At 42.2% G+C, this 14,647-nt stretch overlaps 1 protein-coding gene and 1 non-coding gene across 14 annotated transcripts in view; both read right to left on the reverse strand.

Moving 5' to 3' along the window:
• The window catches only part of Nrf1 (nuclear respiratory factor 1), a 128,177-nt gene that overhangs the window by 17,673 nt on the left and 95,857 nt on the right, over positions 1–14,647 (reverse strand). For all 13 annotated transcript variants that reach the window (XM_029570020.1, XM_029570016.1, XM_008846355.3 and 10 more), the window contains one exon: positions 14,046–14,170. In XM_029570020.1, coding sequence (XP_029425880.1) covers positions 14,046–14,170 — 125 coding nt within the window. The remainder of the gene's footprint in view (positions 1–14,045; positions 14,171–14,647) is intronic.
• LOC115072579 lies at positions 12,776–12,864 on the reverse strand. Its single transcript, XR_003851624.1, has one exon. It is a non-coding gene; the product is annotated as a small nucleolar RNA SNORD70 (small nucleolar RNA).

Genomic DNA, 14,647 nt, shown 5'->3' on the forward strand with positions numbered 1-14,647 from the left:
GTAAGCGAGGGGGCTCGTCTCACCATCTTGTGCGGCTGTGTGTGGCGTGGGTGTGTGTGTGTGTGTGTGTGTGTGTGTGTGTGTGTGTGTGTGTGTGTGTGTGTGTGTGTGTGTGTGTATTGTGCCCACTCTTCTGGTAAAAAAGAAACAAAAACCAACCTTATGCTATTAGCAAGCCCAATAAACTCATTAGAATTTTTAAAAAAGAAAAAGAACAACTCTGCATCGCAGATGTGCATCTATCTCTCCCTGTCTCTCACATACACAGGATAACACTGTGAGCGTTATCTCTGTGTAGATGGAAACTCAATCTGCAGCTGGATGCTTTACATTTACCTGAAATACATTTTCCATGTCTCTCTTCTATATCACAATATTTTTTCAATTATCAACACTCTCCAGCCCCTGGGCTTCTATAGGAAAAACTCGGGCAGCACATATGAAGAACTCAGTGTAGATGCAGATTACAGTGCTGTGTGGTATGTAGAGGCCAGGCCAGGCAAAGTCAGAACTGCTGGATGGCTCTTTAGTGAGCCAATCTGAGCCAATCTGATAGCAAGGCTTTTGTTGTCTTGCTTGGAGCAATATCTCAGTTCTCACATTTAGACCCCTTTGGTGTTTCTCAGATTCAACTGCTGGCTTTACAACAGCAGAGATTTTTTAAAAAACTCAATTCCACTTCGAAAACTTCCATTTAGGAGTCTGGAAAATCTCTAAATAGAGGCCCTTCTGATAATGAAGATTTGGTATAATTATAATGTTATAGGCAATTGTACTGACAAAGCAAAACTAGCATGTCTCCTTGTTTGGGCCTTTGCTCTCAGTCTAACAGGAGAAAAGAGGCTTTGTCAGGAGCAGATGTGCAGTGGGAGGCCCAGGAAAGCAGATCTGTTGAATGAAGCAGGTGCCACTTAGACATTCACTTCAGACTCCGCCATAACCCCCTTCATTTGATATCCTACTCCTGGCAGGAGGATGCAGAAAGCATCACACAAAAAGGAAGCATGTTTATCCTGTTCAGATTACTGCTTCTGCCAGGTTGCTGCTTCTGGGTACTGCACATTTGCTCTTTATTAAGCAAATGGCAGAGCTAGGTGCAGGGATGTGAATCTTTATATTTACACAGGTAACCTGAGAGCCAGAGGGCCCCAAACTATCCAGGCTGCGACATGCATGTGATTATAGTTAATAACAGTGCTGACATTCCTTCAAAATCTTAATAGAAGCATAAATTAAAAGAGGAAGGTCCTCTTTACTCAAGAACTTTAGGAAGGGGGTCGGGGCGGGACAGGATGGGACACATGGTTGGACTGCTTTTCTGAACATGAATCGAACAGAAATGACTCCAATTAAAATTGTTAATTTATTATTAAAAAAAGAAGCCTCTTTGCAGAGTATTGCCTTTGCCTTTAATTTTAGAAGGAGCCTCACCAGTGACTACAACCTGCCTTTCATGTACAGAGATCTGTCTGGGCACCTAAAAGGCAGGCAAATGAGACAAAAACACACATTTTGGCCTTGAGGATACCTGAGTGGAGAGATCAATGGTATCCACTGGGAATGGCAGGGACCATCCAGGAACCTCTGCCCAGAATGTACCTGATTCACAGGTTATCTCCCCATAAGCCATCAGACTAAAGAGCAGATGAAGGTATGTCAAGCTGGCTTGATCACACTAATTCCCTCTGTGACCATGCAGAACCAAATGGAGGCATCTGGCCTTTGACACAGCAGCTGAACACCACATTTGAAAGCCTTGACCATGACCCAGATGAGAACTCAGAACACAGATAAAACTCTAATAGACTAAATTTCATTGCGAAGGCTCCCTAGGTTCACTTGTATTCTATCATCTCTAATTTCTGAATAGTAGAGTCCAGATTAGCAGTTCCTGTTGTACCAGCGATGGCTACTTGAAGCCTTATCAGTGGATCTTCACTGAGGAAGGATAATACATCTAGGGACTTGCAGACTCTGCAAGAAGAGAAAGATGAGCTATCCCCTGCACCCCACCCTGCTTTCTTAGACAGGGTCTTGCTGTGTATCCCAGGCAAGTCCTGCCTCAGCCTCCCTAGTGCTAGGATTACAGATGTATAGCACCATCCTGAGATGAAGATGTGTTAAACCCACACTGAGGGACCCGAAGACCTTGCAAGGGGCAGTATATTCTTTTTGAAGGTATCTACAACAAGGTACCTATGCACAGGACAAAGTAAATTGCTAAAGAACTCTGTCACAGAAACCCCTCCAGCTGTTTTGCTATGGGAGTAACAGGAAAGGCCTGGTAACTCCAAAGAACACAGTATGTTTGAGGGACACTGCAGTTCTAGCAGAGGCTTCCTGAAGTATCTGCTTCTGCCCAGGTCCTAAAAATATATTCTAGAAATGCTAAAACTGAATCTTCCACAGATCCCTTTCATGTATGTTTTAAGTAACAACAGTAGTTATAACAACAGTAGTAACAGTGGTCAGCAGTTATGACATGGATAGGCTACCCCAGACATAAAAAGAATAGGACAAAATGGTTTCTGCTGCCCTCAAATTAGTGCCACCATTAACTTCCTCGGATAACAGAGACTGGGGAATTAGAAAAACTCCTACTTCCTTTTGAGAGCTATTCTAGAAGGCACTTGGGACTTTGGAAGTCATTCAGAAGGGAGTAAGGAAGGATAATCTCTAGGAGTACTGAACACTATTGTAGGGTCCTTTCCTTCCCTCAGTGCTATCAAGGGGCACTGGGTGAGGGGCTGGAAAGATGGCTCAGCTCCCAGCACACACATCAGGTGGCACACATGGCTCACAATGGCCTATAACTCCAGTTCCAGAGGCTCCAACACCCTCTTCTGGCCTCCATAGGCACCTGCACATATGTGGTATACATAAATTCATGCAGGCATACATATATATCTATATATACAATATATATATGTAAATAAAAAATAATATATCTTTTTTTTTTTTTTTTTGGTCTTTTGGAGACAGGGTCTCCTTGTAGCCCCAGCTTCCTGGAACTCACTATGTAGACCAGGCTGACTTTGAACTCACAGAGATTTGCTGCCTCTGCCTCCCGAGTGCTGGGATTAAAGGCGTACGCCACCACGCCCAGCAAAAATAATATTTCTTAAAGCATTGGGCAAGTAACATTCATGAGACACTGGATAGGTAACACCTATGGGGTAGAGAATTGTAGGGCTCTTTAAGTGTTCTAGAACTGAGAGTCACAATACACCTTTATGTTCCCATTTCTCAGCAGCATCTGTGTTCCACTGTGAAATCTCGAATTCATCCTGTAGTAATGGCTACTTGATTCTTTTGGGTGTTACTACAAATTTAGTAAGGCGCCTGGCTACAAGAATCTATAAACTATGAAGAGAAATGTATACCTGTGTGAAGTGTCTAAGTGCAAATATGCAAGTGGCTTGTATCATGTCATGAATAACTAGACAAGGAAGTGGGTCTAGGTTTCATCACTGGCTCCGGTCTCAGGTTTTCCTACTCAGGACTCTGCTGTGCATAAAAATAGGCCAGTTCTTCTTACAAGCCTCCTGCCCTGCTGTTTACTGTCTGTGGATTACTGCAGTCACATGGGTGGTTTTTTTTTCCTTAAAAAAAAAAAGCAAAGTCCATGATGTCTAAGGGCTGAGAGGGTCACCAGGAGATAAAGTTAGCAAAAGATTTGTATGGCCCTTTCCTGTACAGAAGGGACAAAACCTACAAGGAGATCAAGATGTTTTTGCTATGGCTATCACATCAACATTGTCCACTCCAGTAGCCACTAGGTACATGTCCCTATTTACATATATATGTGAATAAATTACAGTTAAGAATTCAGTACCTCAGGCCACATGTGACTGCTTACCACCTGAAATATGACTGCTGTGACTGAGTAAATGCCTTTTAATCTTTATTTACTTTCATTTAAGTTTAAATATCCACCTGTACATAATAGCTGCCACACTGAGCAGTATAGAATTATTAAAAAATATTTTACTTGCCAGGCGGACCTCTGTGAGTTCAAGGCTAGCCTGGTCTACATAGTGAGTTCCAGGACAGCTGGGGCTACAGGGAGACCCTGTCTCAAAAGACCAAAAAAAAAAAGTGTGTATATATATATATATATATTTTTTTTAAATTTTTATTTTATGTGTATGCATGTATTGCCTGCATGTAGGGAAGTGCACCTGTGTCATGCAATGCCCGCAGAGGACAGAAGAGGTTCTTGGATCCCTTGGAACTGGAGTTATGGACAGTTGTTAGCTGCCATGTAGGCACTGGGATTCAAACCTGGGTCTTCTGCAAGAACAGCCAGCATTCTTAACCTCTGAGCCATCTCTCCAGCCCCTTATTATTTTTAGTCTATGTGTATGAGTGTATTGCCTGCATGTTTGTAAGTGCACCTGTGTTGTACAGTGCCCTGAGGTCAGAAGAGGGTGTCAGATCCCCTGGAACTGGAGTGATGACAGTTGCTAGCCACCATGTGGGTGCTGGGAATTGAACCTAGGTCCTCTACAAGAGCAGCCAGAGCCCTTAACTGCTAAGCCATCTCTCCAGACCCTCATTCATCATTTTCATTTTATTTTTTTGGTCTTTTTGAGACAGGGTCTTCTTGTAGTCCCAGCTGAACTCACAGAGATCCTGCCTGCCTTTGCCTCTGTTGGTATTAAAAGGAGTGCACCACCACGCCTGCCTCACTCATTATATTTAAAATATTTTTAAAATTGAATTTTTGAGTATTTCATACAGAAAATCATCTTTATACCCTCTTCCCCTTTGGCACCCTCCCGCCCCCCCCCCTCCCCCCAGTTTATACCTCTGTCATTTGTGTTAAGGCCTATCATGTAAAGTTAGTGTCCCCACATGTCCCTCAGTGCAAGTTCATCCACTGGGATTTAGTCAATCTAGAGTCCCTCCCTTACTAAGAATATCAGGTCATTCTCACCCAGTAGTAATGAGCTGCCAATAATTCTTCGACTAAGTTTGAGGCCTGCTGTTCATTTCCATGGTCCTGTGCTGGGTTTTTGTCTACTTAAGTTTGCATGGGTCTCGTGTATGCTGACACCATTGCTGTAGGTTTGTATGAGAAGGGTTCTAGGAGCCTGTAGGACTATTTCTGTATGGTCATGCACCTCCTCCCTGGCTCTTACAATCTTTCCACCCCCTCTTCTGCAATGATTCCTGAGCCCTGGGTGGGTGGATTTTAATATAGGAGTTCTGTCCAAAAAGCCACACTCTGCAGACTCTTAATTCTCTACGTTTTGGCTATTTATGACCTTTTGCATTCTTGGTCCTTTGTTTCATTCATTATTTCTAAGAGTCACTTTCTATGTTGTTCAGATTGGTCCCAAAGCTCTGGGCTCAAGTAATCCTCCCATCTCAGACTCCAGAGCAGCTGGGAACACAGGCCTGTGTCACTGCTCCTAACTTGGTCAATGCACTTTTAGAGAGTAGGTTTGCACTGGAGATCAGGGCTGGACGTCCAGTCTCACTACTTACTAGCTCACTGACTATAGCAAATCCCACCCCTGCCTCTGCACAGCAGGTTCATGAACTATGGTTCCCCACTCTGCTTGCAGGAGAGGGTAATACAATGCAGATGGTGTTTAGTCATCTGCAAGAAGATGGTGGTGGTGGTGACAGAAAAAAACAAATGGAGGAAAAACAAGTTCCTAAACAGTTATGTTCAGTACTTGGCATCAGCTCATTATATGATAACTACCAACATATTTCCTAGAAGGAAGATTATTTATTTAAGAGAGAAGTCAGCTGATTGAAATGGGAAAAAATCTCTGTGCAAAGACAGCTTGTTTCTGTGCAGCCTGGTAGCCCCATGCTGCTACACCATACCCATTCCCAGTGCAGCAGACAGCCATGGGCTTACCTGTAGGCCCTGCTCCTTGTGCCCCCTCATTCTTCTTTCTCAGCACAGCTTGGAGCTCCCTACATTTTATTTCTCGCCTGTAGTCCCAGCACTTGGGAGGCAGAGGCAGGCAGATCTCTGTGAGTTCAAGGCCAGCCTGGACTACATAGTGAGTTCCAGGACAGCTGGGGCTACAGGGAGACCCTGCTTCAAAGAGACAAAAAAAAAAAAGAAAGAAAGAAAAAGAAAAAGAAACAGTATTATCTGTAGTACATATGCCACTTTCTACCTGCACCTCAAAAAGGCTGATTCCACAGAGGAAGCTGCTGCATTAGGAATGAATCTGCACATGATTTTCTTGTGGAACAGGCAGCACCTCAGCTTGGTCTGAGGGAGACCACTCCAGTGTCTTCATTTCCTTTCTAGTTGCCACCAACACAGGGTCAGTGGAGAACAGATTATTTACCTTATAGCTCAGTGGCCTGAGTACTGCTACAGTACTGCTCTTTGGAGGTCTTCAAGGTGGGGGTACAGCATGCATATCTGAGGGCTTATAACACACACAAGAACAGTTGCTCAGAGGCTGCTTCAAGCCCTGGTGGTACTATTTGTCAGACCTGGCTCAAAGGGACACATGGTGTCATAAATGTAATCATACTTTTAAAGTGATTATGCTTTATGATGATTCCACTTCTAAAAGTTTTAATTTTATTTATTATTAGTGTGCTCCTGTGTGTGTGGTTAGCAAACAACTTTAATGAGTTGGTTTTCTCCTCCATCGTGGGTTCTAGGGATCAGGTTGTCAGATCATGGGAAGTGCTTTTATCCACTGAGCCATCTCACCAGCCCCAAAATGTACTTCATTTAATACATTTATTTACATTTTAAATAAAATATCAAGGCAAAACATGATTAGTGCACAAGGGAATAGCTCATTAGCAACTATGGGGGTAAGCAACAATTGGCAGCGATAAGAAAAGTTGAAGTCAACCTTCATGAGGGAAATAAAATCAACATAGTCATTGAGATCTGTAAAGACTGTGCCACTTTATTGGGGTGGGGGGACGGCCACACTAACTACTGCAAACTATGTACTGGAGGACAGCAGTCCTACCAGGACAATGGCAGGACCCAAAGTAGGAGCCTTCGAGCCATGTCCCTTATTCAAGAGCATAGAAGGGGCTTCTGACCATTCCCATGTTTATGGTGTCCACCTCTGTAGCATAAACCTTTCAGCTACACAGCTTGAGCATCTAGATCTTCCTTAAGGACAGAAAAGCAGGGCCTACAAACATGCTGTGAGCTTTGAACACCACTACTGTGAAGAAAATGAAGGGGGGCTGGAGAGATGGCTCAGTGGTTATGAACACTGGCTGCTGTTCCAGAGGAACTGAGTTTGGTTCCCAGCATCCACAATGATGGCTAACAACTGGGTGTAAATCCAGTTCCAGAAGATCTGATACCTTCTTCTGGCCTCTACAAGCATTGCATGACACAGGTGCACTTACATACATGCAAGCAAAACACTCACATGGCCCCAAAATGTATTTCATTTAATACATTTATTTAAATTTTAATTAAAATATCAAGGCAAAACATGGTTAGTACACAAGGGAACAGCTCATTTATTTATATTTTAAAAAATTATTATTTTCAGCCGGGCATGGTAGCGCACACCTTTAATCCCAGCACTCAGGAGGCAGAGGCAGGCGGATCTCTGAGTTCAAGGCCAGCCTGGTCTATATAGTAAGTTCCAGAATAGCTGGGGCTACAGGGAGACCCTGTCTCAAAAAAGCCACCCCTCCACCAAAATTATTATTTTCATTTTTTGTGAATGAGTGTTATGCATGCATGCATATAAGCATACCCGTGTTGTGCAAACATAAAATATTAAATTAAAAAAAAAAAGAATAATGAAGTAGGTAGTGTCCCACTTACAATGGGTCCATCTAGCTGGCGCTATGCTAGTCCTGGACAAAAGTCATTTTGTTCAATGCTCACCACCATACGAGTATAGAACAATCATTATCCTGAGTATAGAACAATCATTATCCTAACTTATAGCCTCAAGAGGTTAACTTGTTTGCCCACGATCATAGAGCTTGTTAGTAATAGTGTTAGAGCATCCAGCTCACAGGTCTGCCCATCTTCCTTGCCCCCTACTCTCAATGCCATACCAGATACTTATAAAGCAAATGACTCTCTTCCCATCCCCATTTGAGGGACTGAACCCACAGCCTGGCATAAGCAAAGCACATGCTCTACCACTGAGCCTTATTGTCAGCACTCTGCCACCACTTTCTATAGCAGACGTTTTAATCTTCCAATACACATCAAGGAGGCTTTAATAGACAATTAAAATATGCATATCAATTTCTTGGACTCACTTGCTTATAGACATGCCTCAGAACCATCTTCTATCACTTGGGTCCCACACACTTGAACTGTATGCTCCAGTTTCTTCTGGGAGGATGTTTCCCAAGAATTTTGCTCCCTTCTCAGAACCTCATGCTTGTTCGGATTCTTGTTCTCTCCTGCCTTCTTTTTAGTTTTAGGTCTTGTACATACTAGACAGTCTTTCTATCACTGAACTATATTCTCAGTTCCAAAAGATCAAATTTTAGTTTTTTTTTGTTTTTTTTTTTGTCTTTTCAAGGCAAGGTCTCCCTATAGCCCCAGCTGTCCTGAAACTCACTATATAGACCAGGCTGGCCTCAAACTCAGATATCTGCCTGCCTCTACCTCCCAAGTGCTAGGATTAAAGGCATGCGCCCCCACACCCAGCCCTTTTATGATTTATTTAAAGCTCCCATTCTACAGTCCAAGGTAGCTCTGAAGTTACTATGTGGTCGAGGTGAATTTGAGGCAATCCTCTTGCCGTAGAAAGGTATTCTATACAGTTTCAACTGATTTCAAATGGGGAAACATTTTAAAAAATAAAATAGGATTGGGAAAATGCAGTCATGTTAAATGAGAAAAAGACAGGGAAATTTTTTTTCTAGATGTTTTAAAATCAACTTAGTTTGGCAGCAGGATGGTCAGTAAGATGTACATTTGTTTTGAAGTATAGCAAGACTAAGTGAGTGGAGAACGGCTGCAAGACTGCTGCCACGGCCAGGCCTGAGCGCGGCTCTCAGGATGCGTGACAGCTGCTCTTCTGTAAGTCTAGTTGAATGCCTGGCCATCAGCTTTACTTTTTTTTTTTTTTTTTTTCTTTTTGAGACAGGGTCTCCCTGTTGTCCCAGCTGGCCTGGAACTCACTGTGTAGACCAGACTGGCCTTGAACTCACAGAGGTCCTCCTGCCTCTGCCTCTCAAGTTGCTGGGATTAAAGGCATGCGCCACCACGACTGGCCAGCTTTACTTTTTAAACTGCCCTCCAGTCCATTTCCTTTCATTCAGGGCACAAGGACAAAAGGTTGGGACCAGGACAATAGAGGTAGCACTGCTAAAAGGTTTATGAAGAAAAAGTATAAATAAAGTTTGATTTCTCTAGATAAACAAAAATTAATGTGCAGTTCACTCCTCCAAAATACTCCTTGGAATTCTGAATAATGTTTTTCCTTCAAAATTAAAAATATTTATAAATGTGTCTTCCACAAGCTGTTAGTACCAAATATTGTGGTGCAAAGAACAGACCAAATAGATAAACGAAGGGAAAATACCAACTTCCACTAAAATAAACCTCAGATATTTTATAATATTTAAAATAAAAATTAAGACTATATTAGGCCAGCATGGGTTACTTAAACCCTGATTCAAAAAACTAAAACAGGAGCTGGAGAGATGGCTTAGCAGTTAAGAACACTTGCTTCTCTTGGGGGACCCAGATTTGGTTCACAGAACCCACATGAAGGTTCACAATTGCCTGTAACTCCAGATTCAAGGGATCTGACATCTCCTTTGGCTTCTACAGGCACAAGACACGGCACACAGTGCAGAATATACACACATAAAACAAAATAAAGGTCAAAAAATTAAAAAACAAAAACTATAATGACTATACTAGAACTGTAGAAATGTTATTAGATACTCATTGAATTTTAAGCATAAAAAAGATGTTTTGAGCATAAAAGTAGCCAGGCATGATTGTACCCAACTGTTATCTCAGCACTTGGGAGGCATAAGGCAGAAAGGCATCATGAGTTTGAGGCCAGCCTGGTATACATACCAAGACCCTCTCTCAAAACCAAACAAAAACAAGCCGGGGGTGGTGTCATATGCCTTTAATCCTAGCACTTGGGAGGCAGAGGTAGGTGGATCTGGTCTACATACTGAGTTTCAGGCTAGTTGGGGCTACACCACACCCAGTGGTTGGCAATACAATCCTATTCAAATTCTTCTGGACCATAAGGAAGAGTGTTGGCTAATTTAGAAAATGTTGGGACTTTCTCAGCAGCTCTGGTAAGAGGTATAGGAACTTCAGTTATCTGTTTTGTTTTGCCTCATCTCATTAAATTTTTTTTTTATTTATTATTTTTATTTTATGGGTGTGAGTGTATTGCTTGCATGTATGTAAGTGCGCCTGTGTCATGCAATGCCACGGAAGTCAGAAGAAGAGAGTCAGATTCCCTGGAACTGGAGTTACGGATGGTTGTTAGCTACCATGTGGGTGCTGAAATTAGAACCTGGATCTTCTGCAAGAGCAGTCAATGCTCTTAACCACTGAGCAATCTCTCTGGCCTCTCCTCATCTCATTTTTAGGAAAGAAACTCATATGAACCTGTGATGATATTTCTTTCTTTCTTTTCTTTCTTTCTCTCTCTCTCTCCCTCCCTCCCTCCCTCCCTCCCTCCCTCCCTTCCTTCCTTCTTTGTCTTTTTGAGACAGGGTCTCCCTGTAGCCCCAGCTGTCCTGGAAACTCACTATGTAGACCAGGCTGGCCTTGAACTCAATGGAGATCTGCCTGCCTCTGGCTCCCAAGTACTGGGATTAAAGGCATGCACCACCACGCTCAGCCCAATATTTCTTTTTTAAAAGTATTTTACTATTTAATAATAAAATATTGCCTGGATGCACTTAAGTGCACCCATGTCATGCAATGCCCACAGATGTCAGAAGAAGGCATCAGATCACCTAGAACCGGAGTTATGGACGGCTGTTAGCCGCCATGTAGGTTCTGAGAACCAAACCTGGGGTTGTCTGCAGTCAGTGCTCTCAACTGCTGAGCCATCTCTCCAGTCCCTGTGATATTTCTGATATAAAAGGCCAGCACTCGGGAGGCAGAGGCAGGCGGATTTCTGTGAGTTCAAGGCCAGCCTGTCTACATAGTGAGTTCCAGGACAGCTGGAGCTACAGGGAGACCCTGTCTCAAAAAGACCCCCCCACCCCCAAAAAAGGAGATGTCTGAGGTGGCTAAGAACTCATAGAAGTCTTTAATTATTTTTGCTGTAAAATAGGAAGGAGGAGAAAAGATCTATAAACACCTCCCCCTGATGAGTGCATGTATCTGCTGGTCCTGGAGGCCATAAGTCCTGGGAGTACAGGGGATCCAGGGCCTAGCAGAGAAGAGGGTGATGGAGTACAGGGAAATGAAAAGGCTAAAGTACATAAATAGCCTCTTATTAAGGTCTATTAGGAACTCGTTTGGTGGTCTTTCCCAATCTTGGGTAATTCTACCTCTTTCTCAAAGAAAAGGCACCCTGTAAAAAATCTTTCAAGTGAACCAAACCAAACCATGAAATGTATTCTGAGACCAAAAACTCCTTACTTTACCTCTACTGAAAAAGATAGAACATTAATGAAATACAGTAATGCTAGGGCTTGAAGTTCCTTTAGTGTTGGCATGGAGTTGGTGCCCAGAAGAAAGGCTATGTCTTCAGGGCATATGCAGAGTGCACCTATAAGGACTGCTTGGTGACTCAGAATTGAAGTATCTTTAACACAGTCCTACAGATAATACTAATATCCAGCCACCACCCAGTGGTTACTTCATCAAATTCTATGGTCAATCATCCTCCATTCCTATTAGTTCTGCCTCACAAACTCCTCTTCAGGTCTGAAATGTTATCCAAATTGCTCTAAGAAGAATACATCTTAGAGCACTGTTGGTGAAAATGTTAAAAGACAGAAGGAATGTCAGAATGATCTGGATAATCTCCAATACTGGACTCATTCTCTGCATTCCCAAAACCAGATAAAAATGATTTGCTTTTATGTAATTGCTGAGACCAGCATAAATTACTAATTTATTTAACACTTAGAAACTACTATTAGAAAGGGAAAAGCCCAAATACCAAGCCCTGAGTTCATCAAGCATTGGTCTGCCTTTTAATTTAGTTTTCTTTTTGAGATGGGTTCTCACCAGATTGCCCAGGGTAGTCTCTAACTCATGGGCTTGAGTGATCCTCCACCTCCACAGCCTTCTGAGTAGGACTATAGGCATACATCACATCCAGCTGGAACTATGGGCTCTTAGAATGTAGAGCCAAATTTTTTTCTTATCATGAATATAGCCAACAACATGAAGGCTACTAAAAAAGAAGCAGCTTCCAGCAATGAATAGTAGAGTATGTGATTCTACTTTACAGTATGATTGAACAGATCTACCTGGCTGAATACCTAGATCATCCTTAGATTCACCTATGAATTTACCTATCCAAAAAGGCATGGCTGGGGAGAAGACAGAGCCTTAAAGCTGTCAGTTCCTTCTCAGACAGGTCAAGTCTATTAGAAAGTGTAACAAAGTCTCCTACCAAACAAATACAAGGAATATTTGGCAGTACTATCCAGAGTACCAGCAACTGTTCCTCCACGTGGTAAGATAGCCTATGTTCCCCTCAGATTAGAGGAAGGCTCAGATGAGGAACAGAAAAGGTTAAAAAACAGAGGTAGGGTTCCTAGACACAGAGGAAGCTTTTCCAGATTTCCTCCATGGTCCATTTCATCCTGAACACACACGTCGTAAGATATTCTTTTTATTTTTTTTGTCTCACTGGTAGTGACGAATTTTTGTTAAATCACTTAAGATTCAGTTCCAAAAAGGTATATATCATTGGCAGTAAGATGTTCTTTATCCTGCAGCATTCTGGCTAAAATCAACCCTATCTCCACCTAGGATAATTCAAGAAAGCACCAAGTCATAAAGAAAAACGGACCCTCGGAAGTTACCATAGTGCTGCATTTCTTATTCCTTACATTGCTCTTCTCTAGGAGAGAAATGCTTTTTATTTCCACTTTCAAAGAGGACACAGCATTGGGTCTTTTCCCCCAAAGACTTTTCTAACTTGCAGGATATTTTGTTCTTAGGAACCAATCCCCCCTCAAAAAAAAAGTACTACAAACTTCTCTTTCAACCACTTAATACCATTAAATAATTTTCTGTCTAAATAAAAAATATTGTCTACCTACTCTCTTTTCAAGACTTCGAAGCAACAATTTCCAGAGATTTAATTTGCCCTGCTTAATTAAAGAAACAATCAGTGTCACAGATCACAGCTGGCCCTTCTCTTTAACCTAGACTTCTAGGCTCTTTCCCGGGCAGCCGAAGCCTTGGCCATGGACTCCCAGAGCCTGCTGAAGTGAATCTAAAAAGTTTGGTTGGAGCTATAAGTTTTTGCCACCATATTCCCAAGAACTTTATCCCTTTTGATAATGATGATGATGATTTGGTATCCAGAAAGTCAAACAGCTAGGAAAGGGCAGGGTAGTAGCATGTTACTGGCTAAATGCAGATGCCCTTGGTAAGGCCATATCACAGGAAACAGAACACACAGGATCAATCAGAAAAGGGTCTTCAATATAGCCTGTCTATGCTAAGAACAGGTGAAACAGAGGTACCTTTCTGGAGGGAGTAAGAGCTCCACCGCCCAAGGTCATCTCTGCTGTAGTGAAGGTCAATGATCTATTCTACCCCATAGCACAGTAAAGGAAGGATGTGCCCCACAGAAAATTCTAAAGTATATCTCATTAAGTCTTAGCAAAACAGCTGCTTAAAAAAAAAAAAAAAAAAAAGTAGTAAAATCAGGTATCCATTAAGTGGCATTTTCTTTCAGGAAACCTCAAGTCTCCTATTAATGAAAAGAATGATATTCGAGGATCCTAGAATTTTCGTGGGTATCAAATGCCTACCTATGAAGAAAATCTCAAACCAAGCTCAACTTCTTTCTAAAGGGTTTGTTGCCAACTATATCAGGAAGGTTTAAGTGGAAACAGGGAATAAACTCAATAAAATATTTATGATCTCTTACCATTAGCATCTTGGACTCCAGTAAGTGCTCCGACAGCTGCTGCGGTTTCCCCAGACAGGACTATCTGTCCCCCTCCTTGTAAGGTGGCCTCAGCCAGTGTGGCGACAGCATGGGCGGCAGCTTCACTGTGGTGCAGGGACAGGAGAGAGGGGGATATGCAAGATGAGTCAAGGTACAGTCCTGCATCTTCCCTGGGATCTCTCTCCCAGCTCTACGGGTACAAGACTACCAGTGCTAATGAACAGAGCCAGGACTAATTTTCAACAACAATAAACAGCTAGAGAAATCTCAAGCATATATGTATAAAGCTAATGTGAATTTTTCTTTAAATCCAGGTAATGAGTGTTTGAGGACAAGAATGCATTCATTATCAGTCTCTCCTTATCGACAGCAATTGAGTGCTTGCAAACCATAGTGGAAGGTCTGATCCATATTCACAATACAAAATTCATTTTGGTTGTCAATCACAAGGTTTTCTTTTTCTCTTTACGGTGAGACAAAGTAGATCATTTGAGATCATTCTTTTAAGCTAAAGATGGATGATAACATGAAGAGTCAGCAACATGGACTTGCAATCCAATTAATATTATATAGTAACAATT

The sequence above is a fragment of the Nannospalax galili genome, unplaced genomic scaffold (assembly GCF_000622305.1).
Source record: "Nannospalax galili isolate Female #2095 unplaced genomic scaffold, S.galili_v1.0 scaffold660, whole genome shotgun sequence".
Classification (NCBI taxonomy): Eukaryota; Metazoa; Chordata; class Mammalia; order Rodentia; family Spalacidae; genus Nannospalax; species Nannospalax galili.